The following is a 24,306-nucleotide window of genomic DNA, read 5'->3' as shown; positions in this document are numbered from 1 at the left end:
TGAAGTCTCAAGCAAGTAGGAAAAAAGAAGCACATCAGTTAAGTATAGTAATGATATGTCCATGTAATGAAGTCCTGTACAGGCATTAACAAAGATACTATAAATTTGTAATATTGACATGGAGGGATACACTCTTTGTATTGCTAAGTGTAAAAGATCACGAAGCTACATATATAAGTACCTATGCCTATATGTGTATACACTTGTATTCTATGTACATTTATGCATAGAAAAAGTATGAAATGATCACAAGACATATATTAGCAACATTTATTTATAGGTAGTGGGATTTGGAAGCAATTTTTCATTTTCTTCATCATACTTTACTGAAGTATCTGAATGTTTTATAATGAGCATGTACTACCTTGATAATCAGAGACAATAAAGATACTTTAGGCCGGGCACAGTGGCTCATGCCTGTAATCCTAGCATTTTGGGAGGCCAAGACAAGGGTATTGTTTGAGCCCAGGAGTTCAAAACCAGCATGGGCAACATAGGGAGATGCTGTCTCTACAAGAAGTAAAAAAAATTACCTGGGTGTGGTGCCTGTAGTCCCAGCTACTCAGGAGGCTGAAGGGGAGGACCACCTTAGCCCAGGGAGGTCAAGGCTGCAGTGATCTGTGGTTGCACCATTGCACTCCAGCCTGGGCAACAGAGTGAGACCCTGTCTAAAAAAAAAAAAAAAAAAAAAAAAGCTATTTTAATTTGGGGAATGCACCAAATTACTGTACTGTACCTTCACTCCCCACTGTTAGCCTCTAGGCTGCCAAATGTTAGTAGTTGTATCAGAATTTATATGAAGTATCAAGGAGAGAACCATCTCTAATTAGCTTTTATGCAGCATAGGATGAAATATTATACTTTCAATGAAAGGAGTGTTTATAACAGAGTGAAAAAAGGGATCATTCTGTTGCTACTACTACTACTATTTTTTTTTTTTAAGAGACAGAGTATCTCTCTGTCACCAGGCTGGAGTGCAGTGGTGGGATCTTGGCTCACTGCAACCTCCACCTCCCAGGTTCAAGCAATTCTCCTGACTTAGCTCCCGAGTAGCTGGGACTACATGTGGGCGCCAGCGTGCCCAGATAATTTTTTTGTATTTTTAGTAGAGACAGGGTTTCACCATGTTGGCCATGATGGTCTCAATCTCCTGACCTTGTGATCCGCCCGCCTCGGCCTCCCAAAGTGCTGGGATTACAGGCGTGAGCCACTGCGCCTGGCCTGCTGCTACTACTACTTATAGATGATACTAATGGGTGCTCACTACATGCCAGGCACCATCCTGAGTGCTTTACATATTAACTCATTAATCTTCACAGTAGCCCTGTGTGGTATCTACTGTTAGTATCCTTGACTTATAGATGAGGCATGGAGAAATTATAAATATGCCTTTACTTTCTGCCTTGGGCCTTGACACTTTTAGGATCTCCTTACTAGAATTATGGAAACTTGCCCAAGGGAGCTCACATAGCTAACAAGTGCTGGAGCCTAGATTTAAACTCAGGCAGTCTAGGTCAGAGTTATCTAAACTATACATTTAATTAGAATATCAGCTATAGAGAAGTTGATGCAATCCTATCACTAAAGCATTCTTAGTATTTGCAAGATACACAAAAAGACAACTGTATTATACTGAGTTCTTATGACAGTACATGTCATGGTAAGATTTTGTATTTTTCAAATATACATTTAAGGGGTATACTTTTAAGTATACACTTGCAGGTACACACTCATATAAACCCATTTTCTAATGTACAGTTGACTTTTGAACAACACAGGAGTCGGGGTGCCAACCCCCCACACAGTCAGAAACATGCATATAACTTTTGACTCCCCAGAAACTTAACTACTGAAAGCTTACTGTTGACTTGGAAGCCTTACTGATAACATAAAGTTGGTTAACACATATTTTGTATGTTATATGTATCATATACTGTGTTCTTATAATAAAGTAAGCTAGAGAAAAGAAAATGTTATTAAGAAAATCGTAAGGAGAAAATATATTTACTATGCATTAAGTGGAAGTAGATCATCATAAAGATCTTCATCCTCGTTGTCTTCACACCGAGTAGACTGAGGAAGCAGAGGGCTGGTCTTGCTGTCTCAATGGCAGAGGCAGAAGAAAATCCACAAATGAGTAGACCCATACAGTTCAAACCTATGTTGTTCAAGGGTCAACCTTAGTCTTAGAGGGTGATTCCCGTGTTACCAACATTTATATGTATCATAGAGAGGAGAAATGTTATATACCAAGGACTTACAGTTGTTCTTTGTACCAACATTATCTTGTCTTGCATTAATACTTCTAATATTATTTACAAGAAGTTGCTACTAAAATTTCCTGTCTGATGGTTGTTGTACTCTAAATGCAGCTATGGCTTGTCATCTATAGTCTATATGTCTAATCAAATTGTGATTTTTCACCAAAGAGACCATGATGAATAGGGGAAGGGAAAAGATTTGGTGAAGACGAAATGTATAGGACAAATTTCAAGTCGTTTTTCTAAGCATAATTAAAATGCAGTATAATTTCCATTGTAAAACTAGGAAGTTAATGGAAAAGGTTTAAGAAACATTTAATATCTAAGCTCATTTCCACTTTAGCAAAGCCATTTCCTTTCTTGATTTACCATTATGGTGAGCCGCATGAGAAAGCTTAGTATTCAGTTTTCACATGAATGTTTTGTAGTAATCAATTGTAACTAAATGGTAGAAAAGGCACATGTAAAATAGAGGTATCCGTCTTTAGGAAATGACTGGCATATATTGTATAATATATTTTTGTTTTTTATCTATAATCTATATGCCTAATAAGTTCATTATGTATTTGGGCTTTTTAAACAAATATATTTTATTTCTTAATTTGTTTTCTATTGAAATTATTACTTTTTTTTATAAAGCCAGGTTTTATATTTTGATTTTCCTCTATAAAAGTTCAGATGATACATTTTTACTAATGAAGAAAATTATATTGGTGGTCTTTAAGCATGTTAATTATTGTTAAATATTGATTTTGCATACAAAATTAGTTGTTACAAGTGGTATGGACTTCAGTACTATTATGTTGACCTTTACAAGCATAGATATTTATAATTATAATTTGCAGGTTTATAGTACAGTTGACAAAACCAGATCCAATGATCCTTTAAAATCAAGTTATTTTTAAATAAAAGGCTGTGTTTTACTCCTTTCCTTATTTCCATAGTACCTCACATATCTTAAGAATACAAACTCAATAAATATTATTAAGTGAATGAAGGAGTGAAGGAATGAATGGGTGAACAAGTGGGATATGTGATTTTCTGGCCCAGCCAGGAGTCATCTAAACTAACTATCAATTGGAAGAAATAATTTTAGTTGTACAAAACTAGGAATAGGAAAATGTTTAATCCCGCTTCATTTCATAATAGATGGTATTGAGAAAATGGAATGAAGAGGATTCACTCTGCTAATAACAACATATTTAACCTACAAGTGAAAACGTTATACTGCATTTCAAAGTGATCTGATTTTCATAAGAGTAAGGAGATGACGCCAAAACACCAAGAACTTCATTCACTTTTTATAAAGTAACTACAAGTTTGCCAGAAAATACATGTCAGATCTATTTGTACCTGGATTGTCACCTGTTTTCCTAAATGGATATAGGCCTTATGAAATATTCTTCTCACTGGATATTTATGAGCAAGATACTAGAGAAATTCCTCTTTTCTCTTCTTTCAGGTGTAATTTTAAGTGGTTCAGAGTCTGTTTGATAAATATACTTAATGTTGCGAGGGCACCAAAGAAACACAACTAATGAAAACGTTTGCTATTCTGCCAAGTGGTGTTAAAATATTTCACCTAATGTTTTAAAACATAAGTCCATTGTTCAATTCCCACCTATGAGTGAGAATATGTGGTGTTTGGTTTTTTGTTCTTGTGATAGTTTACTGAGAATGATGACTTCCAATTTCATCCATGTCCCTACAAAGGACATGAACTCATCCTTTTTTATGGCTGCATAGTATTCCATGGTGTATATGTGCCACATTTTCTTAATCCAGTCTATCGTTATTGGACATTTGGGTTGGTTCCAAGTCTTTGCTATTGTGAATAATGCCGCAATAAACATACGTGTGCATGTGTCTTTATAGCAGCATGATTGATAGTCCTTTGGGTATATACCCAGTAATGGGATGGCTGGGTCAAATGGTATTTCTAGTTCTAGATCCCTGAGGAATCGCCACACTGACTTCCACAATGGTTGAACTAGTTTACAGTCCCACCAACAGTATAAAAGTGTTCCTATTTCTCCACATCCTCTCCAGCACCTGTTGTTTCCTGACTTTTTAATGATTGCCATTCTAACTGGTGTGAGATGGTATCTCATTGTGGTTTTGATTTGCATTTCTCTGATGGCCAGTGATGATGAGCATTTTTTCATGTGTTTTTTGGCTGCATAAATGTCTTCTTTTGAGAAGTGTCTGTTCATGTCCTTCGCCCACTTTTTGATGGGGTTGTTTGTTTTTTTCTTGTAAATTTGTTTGAGTTCATTGTAGATTCTGGATATTAGCCCTTTGTCAGATGAGTAGGTTGCGAAAATTTTCTCCTATTTTGTAGGTTGCCTGTTCACTCTGATGGTAGTTTCTTTTGCTGTGCAGAAGCTCTTTAGTTTAATTGATCCCATTTGTCAATTTTGTCTTTTGTTGCCATTGCTTTTGGTGTTTAATTGAACAGTGAGATCACATGGACACAGGAAGGGGAATATCACACTCTGGGGACTGTGGTGGGATGGGGGGAGGGGGGAGGGATAGCATTGGGAGATATACCTAATGCTAGATGACGAGTTAGTGGGTGCAGCGCACCAGCATGGCACATGTATACATATGTAACTAACCTGCACAATGTGCACATGTACCCTAAAACTTAAAGTATAATAAAAAATAAATAAATAAAACATAAGTCCAATATAAATGCTAAGTGGTTAGCATAGAGATCTTGTGTTGCTTAAATGCAAGTTAGGTTGTTATAGTTGTCTCTGTAAGTTGGTATTGATATCTAGTATTACGTACTGAGAGAAGTGCCTCTGTAAAACCTGATGTGCCCTGGTATTTGCAGTCGAATTTGGGCTGTCTTTAATCTCATTTGACTTGTTCATCTTCCTTTAAGGCCATCCATAAAGATGCAGTGGGTATCCTTTTCAGCCTTTGGTTAGGATTTGCATCAGTAGTCATAAACGTGCTCTCTGGACAAAGACACCCTTTCCTTTGAAGTAATTGCTCAAGCTTTTCAAAGCAGTCCTAGAAGTCTGTCCTCTTTCTCTTTTTATTTTTCTTAAAGAAGAGTTTGAAGTGTAGTCCCTTAAACTAGCAGCAAGATAAAATTTTCTCTCAGCATTATTGAAGGCCATGACAATTTTTCAAGCAGTAAGACTTTAAAAGGTTCTTAAGGGAATCTGTTATGCTTTATGGTCTAGCCTTTGGTAGATCCTACTATCTCAGAAAGCAAAGGTAAAGACTTTTTGTATCCCTTAACTATTGCAAATTTTTATCAAAAGAATTAACTTGATATTTTTCAGAAGATTTTTTTTTCTTGTTCTTCATTTGGTTTAGAGACTTCAATAAGAGATTATTGATAGTTTTGGCATCTTTGAAAAGTAATATATGGCCAGAATCATCTTGTTTGAGCTGATTATTTCTCCCTGGGTATTAACTATGTGGGCTGACAAGTAGTTGGGAGGGGCAGATTTCTGAGAACACTGCAGTGAGAATGAGTTATATGGTTCCAAGATTTTGTTTCTAGGCTTTCCAAACAGAAATGTACACAGATATGGAGGGATTTTGCCTTTCCTTTCTGTGGGATGTTGTCACTTGGGCTCTGCTGTGATCCAGGATGATGTATACAGTGTAACTACAGAGACATAAAAAGATCGATTCTGTGAGCCACATGTAAAGCCTCTGCTCTGCCTCCGATTATTCCCGCTACCCTCAGTAATTTCATTGCAAGTGGTTCCCAAAATGTCCATTGAACTTAAACAATTTTGACCTGTTAGATTTAAATCCCATATCATATATCTGCTATATTGAAGTGTAACTATTTCAAGCTCTTTATTATAAAACTTATAAAAATCAAGTAGTAGGTATTTATTTTGAACGTACTTTTTGATGAGGAGAAAATGTAAAGAATGCTCAATCTGTACAGCAGATAATAAAGGGAATACAATCTTTAAAGAAGATTGGAAACAGCATTTCTTAGAGGAAATGACATATCTCTCCTTATATTGATGTATGTGGGTTTATAGAGGCCAGTAATGTACATTTCCTATAGGTGAGGAAAGTTAAGTAGCACTGTCTTTTTACTGGAAATCCAGTGACTGTTTGTAAAACTGGTTACCTGAGAATCTAATGATCATAAGTCTACCCTTACGCTTTTAATTTCTTTTTCTTTTTTTCTCTCTCTCTCTTTTGTATTTCCTGAACTGTCTAACCTGCTGCCGGGATTAGCAAACATTTTGCCAAACTTTGAAGCCAAAGTCCTAGCATTGAATAGTTCCTTATTTAGAGATCAGGCCCTAGGAAAAGAAGAAATTCTTTTTCAGTTTTGAAATTACTCTGCATGTGTGTGTGTTCTGATCTGTGGAGTGAAAAATCATTTAATAAAGTTTGGATTATTGGAAACTAGTATTTTGTAAGCAAAGCATAATGATAAAAATCTTACGAGTTTACAAAAAAAAATAATGCTTATATCTTAACCCACCTTCTGGAGTTAATCACGAGGCTTCCTAAACTCTTAACTTTATAGTCATAGAAAATGCTCAGTATTTCAACTCCTTTACATTAAAGAAAGAAAGAAAATTGACAGCAATCCTCTCCCTTCTTCCACCATGCTCCCAAGAATACAAAAAGTCAGCATTGATGTGCTTAAGTGACATCATCCTCTGGGACCACCATTATCTATCTGTCCTTTGTTTACTTTGTCTTATACTTAGAATGCCTTCATTTGCCATCAGCTTTCCTTCAAACCTTCACTTTCCACTGAGGAATTCCAAGACAATTCAAGTTAAAACACAAATTTCACCATCCATGAAATGGTAACTTAAGAAAAAAAAAAAAAACAATCACACCAAAAATATATTCCTTAGATCTTAGTGATTTTAATTGCTGGTAAAAAAAAAAACGTTGCCAATGGATCTAATTAGACAGTAATTTCAGAAACAACATTGTATGGTATTTTTGTGGAATGTACAGCCTTCTGGGGAAAAGGAAAACCAAGAATCAGGGCTAAAGTATTGATAACTTCTTATTTTATTATTTTTTTGAGACGGAGTCTCGCTCTGTTGCCCAGGCTAGAGTGCAGTGGCGTGATCTCGGCTCACTGCAACCTCCACCTCCTAGGTTCAAGCAATTCTCCTACCTGTTAGAGGTGCACACCACCACACCAAACTAATTTTTTGTATTTTTAGTAGAGGCAGGGTTTCACCATGTTGGCCAGGCTGGTCTCTAACTCGTAACCTCAGGTGATCTGCCCGCCTTGGCCTCCCAAAGTACTGGGATTACAGGCGTGAGCCATTGCGCCCGGCCAATAACTTTTTAAAACAGTATACTTCTTCCTAAAATTTGTGGATCCTGGCTGGGCGCGGTGGCTCACGCCTGTAATCCCAGCACTTTGGGAGGCCGAGGCAGGCGGATCACGAGGTCAGGAGATCGAGACCACGGTGAAACCCCGTCTCTACTAAAAATACAACAAATTAGCTGGGCGCAGTGGCGGGCGCCTGTAGTCCCAGCTACTCAGGAGGCCGAGGCAGGAGAATGGTGTGAACCTGGAAGGCGGAGCTGGCAGTGAGTTGAGATCGCGCCACCGCATTCCAGCCTGGGTGACAGAGTGAGACTCTGTCTCAGAAAAAAAAAAAAAAAAATTTGTGGATCCTAACAGAAGCTTAAGTAGTTCAGATTGGCTTACATTATTTGCTTTATTTCTTTAAAATTTTCCCAAATTTCTGGACTTTGTAAGAAACAAAATTGCTCTTGTGACAAATTCTTTGTGGCTTGGGAAATGTCAAGTCAACTTTCTAATTAAGGTAAGTTTGCCTCCCAAAGAAGTGTTAAAACTTGGAATCAAATGAAACGAAGCCCCTTGTTCTGCCTATCCCCTTGCCTCTTTGTATGTTATTTTTGGTCTCCCTTTATCACTAAGCCTGTAGGCTAGGTCCAGCAGCTGGCTGCACATAGCACTGCCAGTGTGGTGCAAAGTTCCGTGTGACATTCCTTCAACTTAAGTCTCACTCAGAATTACCTACAGTCACCAAAGCCTTGAAGGACATTGTAGGGACATGGCCGTGCATTATGTACTCTGGCACATGCATTGGAACTGTCCTGTGAAAAGCTAGACCTGAAGTGACTGCTGGCTCCAGGTGAAGTGGGGCTACAAGCACAGAGACCAGACCTCTCTTCAGGGTAGAAGCCTCTCACCTTTTCTTGTTCATGGACCTCTGTCCATTCAGTAAAACTTATTTTCCTCCCCTGCTACCTAGAAAAACAGGCATGTAGATACATTTTGCATAAAATTTCAAATAACCCAGTGACCTACTGGAAGAACCCTTGCTTTGGAAGCTGGGTTAGTTTTCTGACAGCAGCATTTGCCTTTCCAAGTACAGTAGGTTTCCAGTGGGTTTCCCCTGAGCTGCTGAACTTCCTTCCTCTGAGTGGGTGACTGCTCCAAGGATAGTCAGGTGTCTGGGGATAAGATACAAGCGATTCTCTTCCACAGAGTTCCATAGCTGGTGGTAGCCACCTACTCTGTGGGCACATTTGTCTCTTCTGGATTACACAGTGTTAGTTATCAAGCATACTATAAAACCAATCCAAATCAAGAAATTGGGAATGCTAATAGAATCCTGCTCTCCATTTGGAAAGACTTTTTGTGTCTTTACCTTTAGAGACTATAAAAGTAAAGGATCCGTTTAGTCTTCAAATCATATTCTTCAGGCTAGACATGGAATCCAGTTTATCCTTGTGGCTTGGCACGAACCCATCCACAAATCAAGCCCATTACCATTTTACTTAGTCATGGTGGGTTCCTTATTAACCAACCAACCAACCATACGTTTTCTTTTTCGTTTGGGACAGACATACAGGATGACTTGTTCTTTCAAGTTGTGAAAGTATTTGGCAATATCTGCCAGTTTTTGGATACTCCTCCTCTATCTCCCCTTCTCTACCCACTGCCCCTCATTTTCAATCACTATCTGTAGACTTATCTGTAAGAGTTTGGTTTTTTTAGGTGTTTCTTATGTTGGGTTTTTTTTTTCGGTTATTTGAATGAACCACAGAGAAATATATCCATGAAATTTATATATCAGAAAAATACATAAGCTTAGTAGAGAGAATACATATTTAAGAGAGGGGCTGCAGAATTCCTGTGGGGGTAGCAGAAGTCTAGTTCAGACTGTCTTCATTATGATGGGTTTCAGCGGCCCACAAAGGATGAGGAGGGAGGAAGGAGGGGCGAGGCCTTTCTTTGAAATGTAAATTGAGCCAAAGTTCCTAATTTTATAATCATCTGACCATAAAACATCTAATTGAGGGGCTAATTTTTTATGAGGCATTTTGGAATACAGATTTTGTTGTATTTAACCCTGAGTTTTCAACCATTGTTGCTTGATAATCACATAAAGGTTACTTGACATTTTAGCAGGATGTGGCCCTCATAATCAAAGTATAGTATGTAACTTGGATCTAGTCCTAAAGTAGGATTGCTGGACAAATTCCCAAACTATAAATTAAATAGGCATGATGGGAATTAGGAGCAAGTTCTTGATTATTTAATATGCATGAAATTGAATTGATTTGTTCTTTTTATCTGTTTTTTCCTAAAGGTGAGACTGCTGCTCCTCGGGCCATTTTGACAGGCCATGACTATGAGGTCACATGTGCTGCAGTGTGTGCCGAGCTAGGCCTGGTGTTGAGTGGTTCACAAGGTAAACCTGTGGTACCTTCACAAAATGGATGCATTTTTTGCTGTCTTCTAGAAACAAATTACCAAAGATTAATTTGGTACCTTTTTTCTAAAGCTTCTGTCTGTTATGATAGCCATTAGTCATATGGAACTATTTAAATTATTTAAAATTAAATAAAATGTAAGTTTCTTGGTGGCACTAGCCACATTTCAGGTGCTCAGTACTCACATATGGCTAGTGGCTACTACATTGGACAGCACAGATACAGATCATTTCCATCATTGTAGAAAGTTCTGTTTCACAGCACTGCTCTAAGGAGTTTAAGATGTTTTTACAAACATATCCTATTAATATTCATATTCCCATGAAGCAGGAACAAGGAACATCTTTGTATATTTGTTTATTCTTCTGAGCTATTACTGGGCCAGGTTCCATCTTACATCTGAATGGAAGCCCCTGACCCTGTCTGTTATAATGAGGCAGGGGCGACAATGGCATTGAGAGTGGAGTAGAAAGATACTTAAGCTGGTTTGCCTGGAGGTTTGTGCTGGAAACAGCATCATATATTTAGGCCCAAGATATTAAGCGAGCTTAGAGCACATGCAACAAATCAGGATCTGACTAGGAATGGAGCTGTTTCCAATTCGTTGCTTACTTATCCCATCATAATAGTCTATCCATCTCTCTGTCTCTGCTCTGAGCTGAAGTCTAAACACACAACAAAGTATTATATCTCACATCTTTTGGGTTTATCTGGTGGGGAAACAGAGTATTTGGATCAGCTCCTCTGTGTCCTAAAGTGTAATACTTATTAGTCTAGCTAATAAGGTGTTTTAAATATTTAAAGGATTATGTTTATCAATTTGGTCAAAACATTGAAATAGTAATAATGATAGCAAGAATTCTATAACCACTGGATTTTTCCCTTATACTCAATAATTTCATACATCCTGAGCCAACAGGAGTCATAAAATGAACCTATTATATATTACAGGTCATCTTTTCTTTTTGCACAGTAGTATGGAACTGTAAAAGTGAGCATGCAAACTGAAACCATACAAAGTGATCTGAATAATCATTGGTAAATTTTACAGTTGTTCCATGGTCTTTAAAAATTTTTGTCAGGCTGGGCACGGTGGCTCATGCCTGTAATCCCAACATTTTGGGAGGCTAAGGTGGGAAGATCATTTGAGGCCAGGAGTTCAAGACCAGTCTGGCAACATAGTGAGACCCCCATCTCTACAAAAAAATTAAGAATTAGCTGGGCATGGGGTGCACACCTGTAGTCCCAGCTGCTTGGGAAGGTGAGATGGGAGGATTGCAGGAGGTGAAGGCTGTAGTGAGCCATGATCATGCCACTGCACTCCAGCCTGGGTGACACAGCAAAACCCTGTCTCTAAGAATAATTTTGTCAAAACATTAAAAACTCATACTCAGTTATACATATAACATGAAAAAAGTAGTAAAACTCACATGTACTTAATACACTGTAATTTAAAACATTTGATACATTGATAATTATTTTATTTGTGAAAAACATATCAAGAGTAGTTTGAACGGTGCTTACTGCCTTCTTGTTATATACATGTAAGGAGCTAGCATCTTTTCTATGCCTTGGGGAGCTGTCATACTCTTTTCTAAGTTGGGACCAGCATCTAACATTTTATCTTTTGTGCTTTCAATGTCATGAAATATTCCCTAGAATTCCTTTAATGTGAGGCTTTTGCTGGTTTCAATTCTGGGACATCTTTGTTACACCTTCTTCCCTAACTTACACTGATAAGTTCCTTCATTCCCTTCCTGGCTGCATATCTATCATGTCTCAGCAGGGTCAGCATTCCACAGGCAGCTCTTTCTTCTATAATTCCATTTATATTCAATTCAAATTGTACTTTCAGTTTTATCATTTTCCATTTCTTTACTGCAGTTTCATCTTTGTTGGCCAATACCCCTTTTTGATTATCCATTTTTGTGAAATGTTACATGGCTTTATCACTGGGAGACAAAAAAGCAACACAGCTGCACAGTTTGCTGTCTGTGTGGGAACTGAATAACAGATATGCAGTGAGCAGTCATCGACATATTTTGAAAGGAGTGATGTGATTGGTCACTGATGATGATGATGCACATCTGTTATTTATATAGTGATTTGTGGACTGAAGAGCTAGCCACAAAAGTGCATACTTTATGCAATTACTATGACAACCTAAATTTGAACTATGTTATTGGAGGGCTGGTGTTATTTAAGGAGTGATAACTGAAATTCATGCATGTTGGAACTGTGTAAAGCAAAGACTGCCTGTGGATATTTTAAAAATTTATCAACTACCTGAGTGGTCAAGAAAGAGCTAAAAGCCTTATTTAAAAGGGCAAGCTTTCAATAGTCATTGTGGGGAAAAGGCAATGATTCCATGTGGCCATGAGTAATTTAGCCAGTAGAGTAGCAGGGCGCATACCCCAGTGACCCCCGTTATCTGACTGAGATATCTCTTGGAACTTGCTCATCACACAAGCAATCTTTGTTCCTTATTCCTTCTTTGCTTTGCATGTAGCAGGTACTCAATAGAAAGAAAAAGCTTGGCTGTGTGTGGGCTCCCAGTAGCTGCCTGGCCTCCTCTGGCACCTTGGCCTGGTGGTCCGCCCAGGCGTTGGGAGTGGTAGGTGCTGCTGCTTGCTGTGAAGGCAGCAGGGAGGTGGGCTCACTCAGTTGCCAAGGAGAAGTGGCCGAAGGGTTCCTGTGTGAATTTTTTGGAGGTTGAGAGGAACTACCAGGGACCCCCTTTCAGTGTAAAAAAAGTAGTGAGCAGTTGCGGGGGAAGAAGGCTAAGGCACTCAGAGGCTGATTGAGCTGGCTGTCCCTGCATAGGCCCACAGTGCCGTGGCCGTTGGGGCTCCTGCAAGGTGCAGGGAGAGGTCTTAGTGTACCTGCCCGCAGCCCTTGTTTGTTTGCATCCCAGCCTCCTTGAAGCTGTGCTAGAATTTGAAGCTTATCCTGTTTCTCAGTTCCTCCAGTTTGTATTGCCTGTTCGCATAATGAATTTCATAGAGTAACTTCCTGTCTCTTGAGGAAAGTGAACTTGGACTTACATGGTTTGGCTTCTCTCCTCTCCTGAGTGGAAGGTGAGATCTGGCAAACATGAAGAGGAGATTTTGCAAAATAACTTACACGTAAGATGGAAGTTTTTTAAAGGCTTTCTACATCTATAGTGTGGTTCTATAATCCTGTTTGATCTGTGCTCAAGATTCGGATCGTATTGTCTGTTTTCATTAAATAATTTTGCCTTTTATTTCTCCTCTCTTCTCAGAAGGACCATGTCTCATACATTCCATGAATGGAGACTTGTTGAGGACCTTGGAGGGTCCTGAAAACTGCCTGAAACCAAAACTCATTCAGGCTTCAAGAGAGGGTCATTGTGTCATATTCTATGAAAACGGCCTCTTCTGTACATTCAGTGTGAATGGAAAACTCCAGGCCACGATGGAAACAGATGATAACATAAGAGTGAGTGCCCTGGGGACTCTTCAGCATTCACGACTTTTACCTCAACGCGTGTCAAGTGGGGAGGGAGAGTGTTCGTGAAAGAAACCTCTATTTTTGGATGCTGAGGGCCTCTTTTCCACACCAACAAAAAATCTTTAGGTAGCACTCAGACAAGGCTCACACACTTTGCACACCACAGCAGTGCCAGCTGTGCTGACCGCATCACTCAGCGCAGCTGAGGACGGTCCTTCAATAGAAGAGGTTTTCTTAGGGGCTTCTGAAGCCATCCTGGGTGGCTTTTAGTGGCACTGCTCATTTCTTTTTTTCTAAGAAATGCACTGCACATTGTTTTTTGAGTATGAAAGCTGAAATAGTACATTAGATGACACTTAAAACTGGATTCTCTTCACATCTGAATAGCTTGGTGGTGGAAGCAGTAGGGATTATGACTATTTAGGATTATTAATTATGGACAACAAGACCAAAACATGTTAAAGAAGTTGGGCTTCAAATTATGATACGAATTAGGCAGGCATTTTCTCCCACTGGGTCTACCCGAAATGGCACCGCCAGTGGACCTTCTGGGCTCTTGCTTCATCTCCAGGACAGGACTCCACAAGTATTAGACATTGAGAAAAAGAGTAAGAACTGTTCTTTTCAGAGGCTAGTTTCTCAAGGTCGTTTCTTACCTCCAAACTCCTTGGTGAAGGTTAAAGTAAAATAAAGCTGGGGTGGTCCTCATTTTCCAGAATCAGGCTGGAGGGCGGGGCACGTGAGCTGTATACAATGAGGGGACCCAGGACATGTTGGGGGCAGGAGTAGGGTCACAGGGGCTTCTACCCTGGCGTTGGGCTAGCTCTGGATATTTCACTCATTGCTATTCTGACCTATGCAGCTTAGATGTCATAAATTCTCCCACTTTCCCAGATCTAGTCTGATCACCCCCTTCTCCTAAGTAAATACTGGTCTCAGGGAACAAAGCTCCTACATATAGGTTACATTGAGGAAATGAAGGACCCTTGCTGCTCTGTCTCCTGGGATTCATTTCTTGATTCAGTGGACGGCTTACTTCTTGTCTCCACTGTTCTCTGCAGTCTCTCCATCACATTCTGCCGGCCTCCATGAGGCACGCACAGAGACACACTCGCACTCGCTTTTATTTTTCCCTACCTTCCCATAATGCTGCATTTAAACCAAGTACACATCAAAGGATTTTCTTTTCCTCTTTTCTTTACAATAATAATGTGGATAATCTGTCACTTTGAGTTGCGATTATATTGTCAGCTACGCTAATAAATCTGTAAAATAATTTGAGATCCCTGGCTGACTGAAGCAATTTCTGTGGCATTTCAGTTAGTACCAGGGGCTCTGGGAAGTTCCTTGAGGCAGCAGCGGGAGGCTTTCTGCAGACCATTCGTACAGACATGCTTCTCCTCTCTGCCCTGTAGCCATTGCTCTTTCCCTCTTTAATATTTCCCACTGGATTTTAGGCTTAAACAATCCATTGCCTTTTTCCCAGCACTCCTGCACTTTATCATGCTAACTTGCAAGTGGCAACTGTGTGATTAAAGCGAGCTTGCCTAAAATGAGCAATACCTGCCCACAGCTCCAGAGACTGAAACTTTCACAGCTCACTACCTCAAGAGGCAAGGAAGGAAGCCACAGGCTGGGAATCCAAGACACCACAGAGCAGAATCTCCAGCTCCTTCCTCAATCTGAGCCCATATAAGGAATGGACACCATGGAAACAAATTAGTCATCAGCTCAGACCAGAAATTAAGTTTCTGTGAAATACCAAGAACCCTGCAGGCAGGCAGCCTGGGGAAGCTCTGCACTTCCCACCTATTTTTATTTTAGATGCCAGATTGCTCTGTGGCATTTTGGTTAGCAGCATATCACAGTCCATCAACTAGACAGTGTTGAGATGTCTTTATGAATAGCTGATATTTAAGGAGGCAGCCTGTACAGAGCAGCAAAGTTATTTTGTCCTAAACAAGGGAGAACCACCATTCACCCCGGGGGAATGCATTTGTTTTCCCTTCCTCAGGCTGTTTTAGAATGTGGTCATCCCCAGCAGATTGCTGTGGCCTGCTACTACCTCCTTAAAACCCGTGCAGCCACGGCGTTGTCCAGAGCACTCAGGATTTCAGGGGATGAGAATAACATGTCTCTGGGGCCCTCTGAAAACCTCTAGTCACAACCCAACCTGGATGCGGAGGCGGCCTGTCAGAATTTGAGTGGGAGATCAGGTGCTGCTTGCTAAATGTTACCCTGGCTCTTGCTGCCAGAGGAATTTGGCCTCTCCTGAAAGAGGCCAGTGAAATCTTTTTTCACCTTGGGAGGCATCTGATTCATTAAAATGTTTTGAATGCTGATGACTGTATAGTCCCTAAAGCCCAGGTTTTACTTAATTTCAGATGGAAGCAGGATTAGAGATTCTTTACTAGAACAAAGAATTAAAGATCAATGGTTTTGTTTTAGTATAACACTTATCCAGTAAAAACTTCAAGTATAAAATTCAAGTGAACTACAACCATAAGGTTAATGGATTTTCATCAGCTGAATTTTATAAGTGTAGCAAATAATTGTTTGTCCCAGTCTCCACTGCAGTTCCCAGACACCCCTAGAGATTGCCATTTGTGAAATGAGTGGGGGAAAAGCATATTGATTTTTGCTCATCTTGAAAATATCTTAATATCTGTGTTTAGTTAACAAAACTTAGAGAATATGTAACTGTCTTCCACACATGGGTTTTTATTTCCTAGATGTGTTTTTGTGTTCTTGAGAATAAGCTGTATTTAAGGGACCACTAAAAGTTGGCATTTGGGTGAATGTGAAATAAATGGCTAAGAAAGTCTTTGCCTTTCTATGATTTTTTAAAAGATATGTCAAACAGTGAAGACTTAAGGCAGCTATGCTAGAACTGAATGTAGAACAGTGTCAATGTATCAATCAGAAATTAGGTTTTTTTCTTTCTGGCTTGCCAGCACAATCATCTGTATTCCCCTGTGTCCAGGTGGACATGCGATTACAGGTGTTTGTAGTGGCTTTAAAACTCTGATGCCATCCACTAAAGAAAGGAAATTTGTATCTTAATAAGCTAAGAAAACAAGGCTTGGAGGTACCAGGCAGGAGGAGAGGAAGGGGTAATAGGATTGGCTTTTGGAGTAGGGAGGGACAATTAGGAGTCACCACACTTTTTCTATAAATGGACAGAAAGTAAATATTTTCGGCTTTGAGGGTTCTACATTCTCTGCTGCAACTACCTGTGAAAGCAGTCATAAACAAATAGGTGTGCCGATGTTCCGCTAAAACCTTATTTATGGAAGGCCAGGCGCAGTGGTTCTCGCCTGTAATCCCAGCACTTTGGGAGTCCGAGCGGGTGGATCACCTGAGGTCAGGAGTTCAAGACCAGCCTGACCAACATGGTGAAACCCCGTCTCTACTAAAAATACAAAAGTTAGATGGGTGTTGTGGTGGGCACCTGTAATCCCAACTGCTCAGGAGGTTGAGGTATGAGAATCACTTGAACCTGAGAGGTGGAGATTGTAGTGAGCTGAGACTGCGCCACTGCACTCCAGCCTGGGTGACAGAGCAAGACCCTGTCTCGAGGGGAAAAAAAAAAAAAAAAAAACCTGTTTATGGGGATTCAAATTTGGAATTCATATAAATATTCATGTGTCATGAAAAATTCAAGCATTAAAAAATGTTAAAACAATTATATGAAACAGGCAGTGGGCTGCACTTGGCCCGCAGGCTTTCATTCATGGATGCCCATTTTACAGGATCAAAGAGCAAATTCTGAGCCTGTACTGTCTGTTCAGCGCTAGTAGGAAAGGACAGAGGGGCACAGCCTAGAGCTGACTAAACCACAGGCTGGAGCACTGTCAGCCCTGGAGCAAGAAAATGCTGAACTGAGATTTAATCACCCTGGAAGTTGTAGCTCTCTAGCAAGTCTTCTTCCCAGCTGCTGTCAAAATCCAGCAGGCTCAGGGAAGGTGCCGAGGCTGCTGGCCGCCTCCCTCCAGCCGGAGTTGCAGGGGATTAGAGGGGATGTAAGGTCAGGTGGCACCGTCTGCCAAGTCTTGGGACAAAACAGGCTTATTAGCATGTCTGCAGTGCAAATGAAGAGATGCCAGGGCTTCTCATTAGAGCACTGGTCCCAGTCCACAACACATACCATTCCAGTAGCATTTGTAGAACTGGAAGAGTTTGCTACCTAGTATTTAAAAAAGCAAAGCCAAAAAAATCTCAAGCATTGATGAACTTTGTCCATTTGGTTTTTGAAAAACGGCAGATCTTCTACAACTCACGATTTTCTAAAAACTCCTGAGGATCTCTCTCTCTTCTCTCTGCACCGTAGTAGCTGGTGTAAGAATGACTCAAAAACAGGGTGGGGGCCGAAAGTTTCCTAGAACCACATTTCTACTGAATGTTGCTGTGTCTCACAGGCCATCCAGCTGAGCCGAGATGGGCAGTACCTGCTCACAGGAGGAGACAGAGGAGTGGTCGTGGTCCGGCAGGTGTCGGACCTCAAGCAGCTCTTTGCCTATCCAGGATGCGACGCTGGAATCCGGGCCATGGCGCTGTCTTATGACCAGAGGTAACACTGGAATCATGGGCTACAAAAAGGGGTTTCAAAAACTGCAGAGGGGACTGGTCGTGTTGGCTTACACCTGTAATCCCAGTACTTTACTTTGGGAGGCTGAGGCAGGAGAATCACTTGAGCCCAGGAGTTCGAAGCCAGCCTGGGCAACATTGCAAGACCCTGTCTCTACAAAAAAAAAAAAAAATTTTTTTTTTCAAAATTGTATAGTAAAACCTGCAGAGGGAATTTATTTAAATGGGCTGATGGAGTTGAGTTGTGGGGGTCACCTGTACAATCAAACCAAGAACACTTTTTTAAAAAGTGTGATTTTCTTTCTGATGACATTGCCACTCTTGGACAAAGGCTGAGTTCTCAAGGAATAGACAGAATTTAAGTAGCAAAGGCTCTGATTACAGTGATGCAAAGCTTTTTATATTTCTTTGAAGTATCTTTTTTTTAAATTATACCTTAAGTTCTGGGGTACATGTGCAGAACGCAGTTTGTTACATAGGTATACATGTGCCATGGTGGTCTGCTGCACCCATCAACCCGTCATCTACATTAGGTATTTCTCCTAATGCTATCCCTCCCCTAGGCCCCCACCCCCACAACAGGCCCCCGTGTGTGATGTTCCCCTGTGTCCATATGTTCTCTTTGTTCAACTCCCACTTATGAGTGAGAAGATGAGGTATTTGCTTTTCTGTTCCTGTGTTAGTTTGCTGAGAATGACAGTTTCCAGCTTCATCCATGTCCCTGCAAAGGACATGAACTCATTCTTTTGTATGGCTGCATAGTATTCCATGGCGTCTATGTGCCACATTTTCTTTATCCAGTCTATCATTGATGGGCATTTGGGTTGGTTCCAAGTCTTTGCTATTGTGAATAGTGCCGCAATAAACATAGATGTGCATGTGTCTTTATACTAGAATGATATATAATCCTTTGGGTATATACCCAGTAATGAGATGGCTGGGTCAAATGGTATTTCTGGTTCTATATCCTTGAGGAATCGCCACACTGTCTTCTACAATGGTTGAACTAATTTACACTCCCACCAATGATGTAAAAGCATTTCTGTTTCTCCACATCCTCTCCAGCATCTGTTTCCTAATCTGTTTCCTAATTTTTTAACGATTGCCATTCTGAAGGGTGTGAGATGGTGTCTCATTGTGGTTTTGATTTGCATTTCTCTAATGACCAGTGATAAAGAGCTTTTATTCGTATGTTTGTTGGCTGCGTAAATGTCTTCTTTTGAGAAGTGTCTGTTCATATCCTTTGCCCACTTTTTGATGGGGTTGTTTTTTTCTTGTAAATTTGTTTAAGTTCTTTGTAGATTCTGGATATTAGCCCTTTGTCAGTTGGATAGATTGCAAAAATTTTCTCCAATTCTGTAGCCTGCCTGTTCACTCTGATGATAGTTTCTTTTGCTGTGCAGAAGCTCTTTAATTAGATCCCATTTGTCAATTTTGGCTTTTGTTGCCATTGCTTTTGGTGTTTTAGTCATGAAGTCTTTGCCCATGCCTATGTCCTGAATGGTATTGCCTAGGTTTCCTTCTAGGGTTTTTAATGGTTTTAGGCCTTACGTTTAAGTCTTTCATCCATCTTGAGTTAATTTTTGTATAAGGTGTAAGGAAGGGGTCCAGTTTCAGTTTTCTGCATATGGCTAGCCAGTTTTCCCAACACCATTTACTAATTAGGGAATCCTTTCCCCATTGCTTGTTTGTGTCAGGTTTGTCAAAGATCAGATGGTTGTAGATGCGTGGTGTTATTTCTGAGGCCTCTGTTCTGTTCCATTGGTCTATATATCTGTTTTGGTACCAGTACCATGCTGTTTTGGTTACTGTAGCCCTTGTAGTATAGTTTGAAGTCAGGTAGTATAGTGCCTCCAGCTTTGTTCTTTTTGCTTAGGATTGTCTTGGCTATGCAGGCTCTTTTTTGGTTCCATATGAACTTTAAAGTAGTTTTTTCTAATTCTGTGAAGAAAGTCAATGGTAGCTTTATGGGGATAGCATTGAATTTAATCTATAAATTACTTTGGGCAGTATGACCATTTTCACAATATTGATTCTTCCTATCCATGAGCATGGAATGTTTTTCCACTTATTTGTGTCCTCTCTTATTTCCTTGAGCAGTGGTTTGTAGTTCTCCTTGAAGAGGTCCTTCACATCCCTTGTAAGTTAGATTCCTAGGTATTTAATTCTCTTTGTAGCAATTGTGAATGGGAGTTCACTCATGATTTGGTTGTTTGTCTGTTATTGGTGTATAGGAATGCTTGTGACTTTTGCACATTGATTTTGTATCCTGAGACTTTGCTGAAGTTGTTTATCAGCTTAAGGAGATTTTGGGCTGAGACAATGGGGTTCTCTAAATATACAATCATGTCATCACAAACAGGGATAATTTGACTTCCTCTTTTCCTATCTGAATACCCTTTCTTTCTTTCTCTTGCCTGACTGCCCTGGCCAGAACTTCCAATACTATGTTGAATAGGAGTGGTGAGAGAGGGTATATCCTTGTCTTGTGCCAGTTTTCAAAGGGAATGCTTCTAGTTTTTGCCCATTCAGTATGATATTGGCTGTGGGTTTGTCATAAATAGCTCTTATTATTTTGAGATACATTCCATCAGTACCTAGTTTATTGAGAGTTTTTAGGATGAAGGGGTGTTGAATTTTGTTGAAGGCCTTTTCTGCATCTATTGAGATAATCATGTGGTTTTTGTCATTGATTCTGTTTATGTGATGGATTACTTTTATTGATTTGTGTATGTTGAACCAGCCTTGCATCCTAGGGATGAAGCCCACTTGATCATGGTGGATAAGCTTTTTGATGTGCTCCTGGATTTGGTTTGCCAGTATTTTATTGAGGATTTTCACATTGATGTTCATTAGGCATATTGGCCTGAAATTTTTTCTTTCTTTCTTGTGTCTCTGCCAGGTTTTGGTATCAGGATGATGCTGGCCTCTTAAAATGAGTTAGAGAGGATTCCCTCTTTTTCTATTGATTGGAATAGTTTCAGAAGGAATGGTACCAGCTCCTTTTTGTACCTCTGGTAGAAATTGGCTGTGAATCTGTCTGGTCCTGGACTTTTTTTGGGTGGTAGGCTATTGATTTCAGAACTTGTTATTGGTCTATTCAGGGATTTGACTTCTTCCTGGTTTAGACTTTGGAGGGTGTATGTGCCCAAGAATGTATCCATTTCTTCTAGATTTTCTAGTTTATTTGCGTAGAGGTGTTTATAGTATTCTCTGATGGTAGTTTGTATTTCTGTGTGATCAGTGGTGATACCCCCTTTATCATTTTTTATTGTGTATATTTGATTCTTCTCTCTTTTCTTCTGTATTAATCTGGCTAGTGGTCTATTTTGTTGATCTTTTCAAAAAAACCAGCTCCTGGATTCATTGATTTGAAGGGTCCTTCAGTTCTCCTCTGATCTTAGTGTCTTCTGCTAGCTTTTGAATGTGTTTGCTCTTCCTTCTGTAGTTCTTTTAATTGTGATGTTAGGGTGTTGATTTTAGATCTTTCCTGCTTTCTCTTGTGGGCATTACGTACTATAAATTTCTCTCAAAACACTGTTTTAAATGTGTCCCAGAGATTCTGGTATGTTGTGTCTTTGTTCTCATTGGTTTCAAGTAACATCTTTATTTCTGCCTTCATTTCAGTAGTCATTCAGGAGCAAATTGTTCAGTTTCTATGTAGTTGTGCGGTTTTGAGTGAGTGTCTTAATCCTGAGTTCTAATTTGATTGCACTGTGGTCTGAGAGATTATTGGTTATGATTTCCATTCTTTTGCATTTGCTGAGGAGTGTTTTACTTCCAATTATGTGGTCAATTTTAGAATAAGTGCAGTGTGGTGCTGAGAAGAATGAATATTCTGATGATTTGGGGTGGAGATTTCTGTAGATGTCTGTTAGGTCTGCTTGGTCCAGAGCTGAGTTCAAGTTCTGAATATCCTTGTTGTTACTTTTCTGTCTCATTGATCTAATATTGACAGTGGGGTGTTAAAATCTCCCACTATTATTGTGTGGGAGTCTAAATCTCTTTGTAGGTCTCTAAGAACTTGCTTTATGAATCTGGGTGCTCCTGTATTGGGTGCATATATATTTAGGATAGTTCTTCTTGTTGCATTGATCCCTTTACCATTATGTCATGGCCTTCTTTGTCTCTTTTGATCTTTGTTGATTTAAAGTCTGCTTTATCAGAGACTAGGATTGCAACCCTGCTTTTTTTTTTTTCTTTCCATTTGCTTGGTAAATCTTCCTCCATCCCTTTATTTTGAGCCTATGTGTGTCTTTGCATGTGAGATGGGTCTCCTGAATATAGCACACTGATGGGTCTTGACTCTTTATCCAATTTGCCAGTCTGTGTCTTTTAATTGGAGCATTTAGTCCATTTACATTTAAAGTTAATATTGTTATGTGTGAATTTGATCCTGTCATTATGATGCTAGCTGGTTATTTTGCTCATTAGTTGATGCAGTTTCCTTCATAGCGTCGATGGTCTTTACAATTTGGTATGTTTTCATAGTGGCTGGTACTGGTTGTTCCTTTCCATGTCTAGTGCTTCCTTCAGGAGCACTTGTAAGGCAGGCCTGGTGGTGACTAAATCTCTCAACATTTGCTTGTGTGTAAAGGATTTTATTTCTCCTTTGCTTATGAAGCTTAGTTTGGCTGGATATGAAATTCTGGGTTGAGAATTATTTTCTTTGAGAATGTTGAATATTGGCCCCCACTCTCTTCTGGCTTGTAGGGTTTCTGCTGAGAGATCCGCTGTTAGTCTGATGGGCTTTGCTTTGTGGGTAACCCAACCTTTCTTTCTGGCTGCCCTTAACAATTTTTCCTTCATTTCTACCTTCACATAATCTGATGATTATGTGTCTTGGAGTTGCTATTCTTGAGAAGTATCTTTGTGGTGTTCTCTGTATTTCCTGAATTTGAATGTTGGTCTGTCTTGCTAGGTTGGGGACGTTCTCCTGGATAATATCCTGCAGAGTGTTTTCCAACTTGGTTCCATTCTCCCTGTCACCTTCAGGTATACAAATCAAATGTAGATTTGGTCTTTTCACATAGTCCTATATTTCTTGAAGGCTTTGTTTGTTCCTTTTCATTCTTTTTTCTCTAATCTTCTCTCTTTATTTCATTAAGTTGATCTTCAATCTCTGATATCCTTTCTTCTGCTTGATCGATTTGGCTATTGATACTTGTGTATGCTTAATGAAGTTCTCGTGCTGTGTTTTTCAGCTCCATCAGGTCATTTATGTTCTTCTCTAAACTGGTTATTCTAGTTAGCAATTCGTCTAACCTTTTTTCAAGGTTCTTAGCTTCCTTGCATTGGATTAGAACGTGATCCTTTAGCTCGGAGGAGTTTATTACCCACCTTCTGAAGCCTACTTCTGTTAATTTCTCAAACTGTCCAGCTTTGTTCCTTTTCTGGTAAGGAGTTGTAATCCTTTGGAGAAGAGGTATTCTGGTTTTTGCAATTTTCAGCTTTTTGCACTGGTTTCTCCCCATTTTTGTGGATTTATCTATCTTTAGTCTTTGATGTTGGTGACCTTTGGATGGGTTTTCTGTGTCTAGACATCCTTTTTGTTGATGTTGACGCTATTCCTGTTTGTTAGTTTTCCTTCTCACAGGCCCCTCAGCTGCAGCTCTGCTGGAGTTTGCTAGAGGTCCATTCCAGATCCTGTTTACCTGGGTATCACCAGTGGAGGCTACAGAACAGCAAAGATTGCTGCCAGTTCCTTCCTCTGGAAGCTTCATTCCAGAGGGGCCTCCGCCAGAGCTCTCCTGTATGAGGTGTCTCCCAGTCAGGAGACACAGGGGTTGAGGACCCACTTGAGGAGGCAGTTTGACCATTAGCAGAGCTTAAATGCTGTCCTGGGAGATCCACTGCTGTCTTCAGAGCTGTCAGACAGGGACATTTAAGTCTGCTGAAGCTGCACCCACAGCTGCCCCTCCCCCCCAGGTGCTCTGTCCCAGGGAGATGGGGGTTTTTATCTATAAGCCCCTAACTGGGGCTGCTGCCTTTTTTTTCAGAGATGCCCTGCCCACAGAGGAGGAATCTAGAGAGGCAGTCTGGCCACAGTGGCCTTGCTGAGCTGCAGTGAGCTCCACCGAATTCGAACTCCCCAGAGGCTTTGTTTACACCGTGAGGGTAAAACCACCTACTCAAGCCTCAGCAATGGTGGACACTCCTCCCCCAACCAAGCTTGAGTGTCCCAGGTCAACTTCAGACTGCTGTGCTGGCAGCAAGAATTTCAAGCCAGTGGATCTTAGCTTGCTGGGCTCCATGGGAGTGGGACCCA

At 40.1% G+C, this 24,306-nt stretch overlaps 1 protein-coding gene across 14 annotated transcripts in view; it reads left to right on the top strand.

Annotated features, from left to right (window-relative positions):
• Nucleotides 1-24,306, top strand: part of LRBA (LPS responsive beige-like anchor protein) — a 761,353-nt gene that overhangs the window by 730,310 nt on the left and 6,737 nt on the right. For all 14 annotated transcript variants that reach the window (XM_063809071.1, XM_054683898.2, XM_526701.8 and 11 more), the window contains 3 exons: nt 9,857-9,958; nt 13,243-13,439; nt 17,870-18,021. In XM_063809071.1, coding sequence (XP_063665141.1) covers nt 9,857-9,958; nt 13,243-13,439; nt 17,870-18,021 — 451 coding nt within the window. The remainder of the gene's footprint in view (nt 1-9,856; nt 9,959-13,242; nt 13,440-17,869; nt 18,022-24,306) is intronic.

The sequence above is a fragment of the Pan troglodytes genome, chromosome 3 (genome assembly GCF_028858775.2).
Source record: "Pan troglodytes isolate AG18354 chromosome 3, NHGRI_mPanTro3-v2.0_pri, whole genome shotgun sequence".
NCBI lineage: Eukaryota > Metazoa > Chordata > Mammalia > Primates > Hominidae > Pan > Pan troglodytes.
Note: the sequence above shows the minus strand (reverse complement) of the source record. Positions and strands in the feature narration are given on the sequence as shown.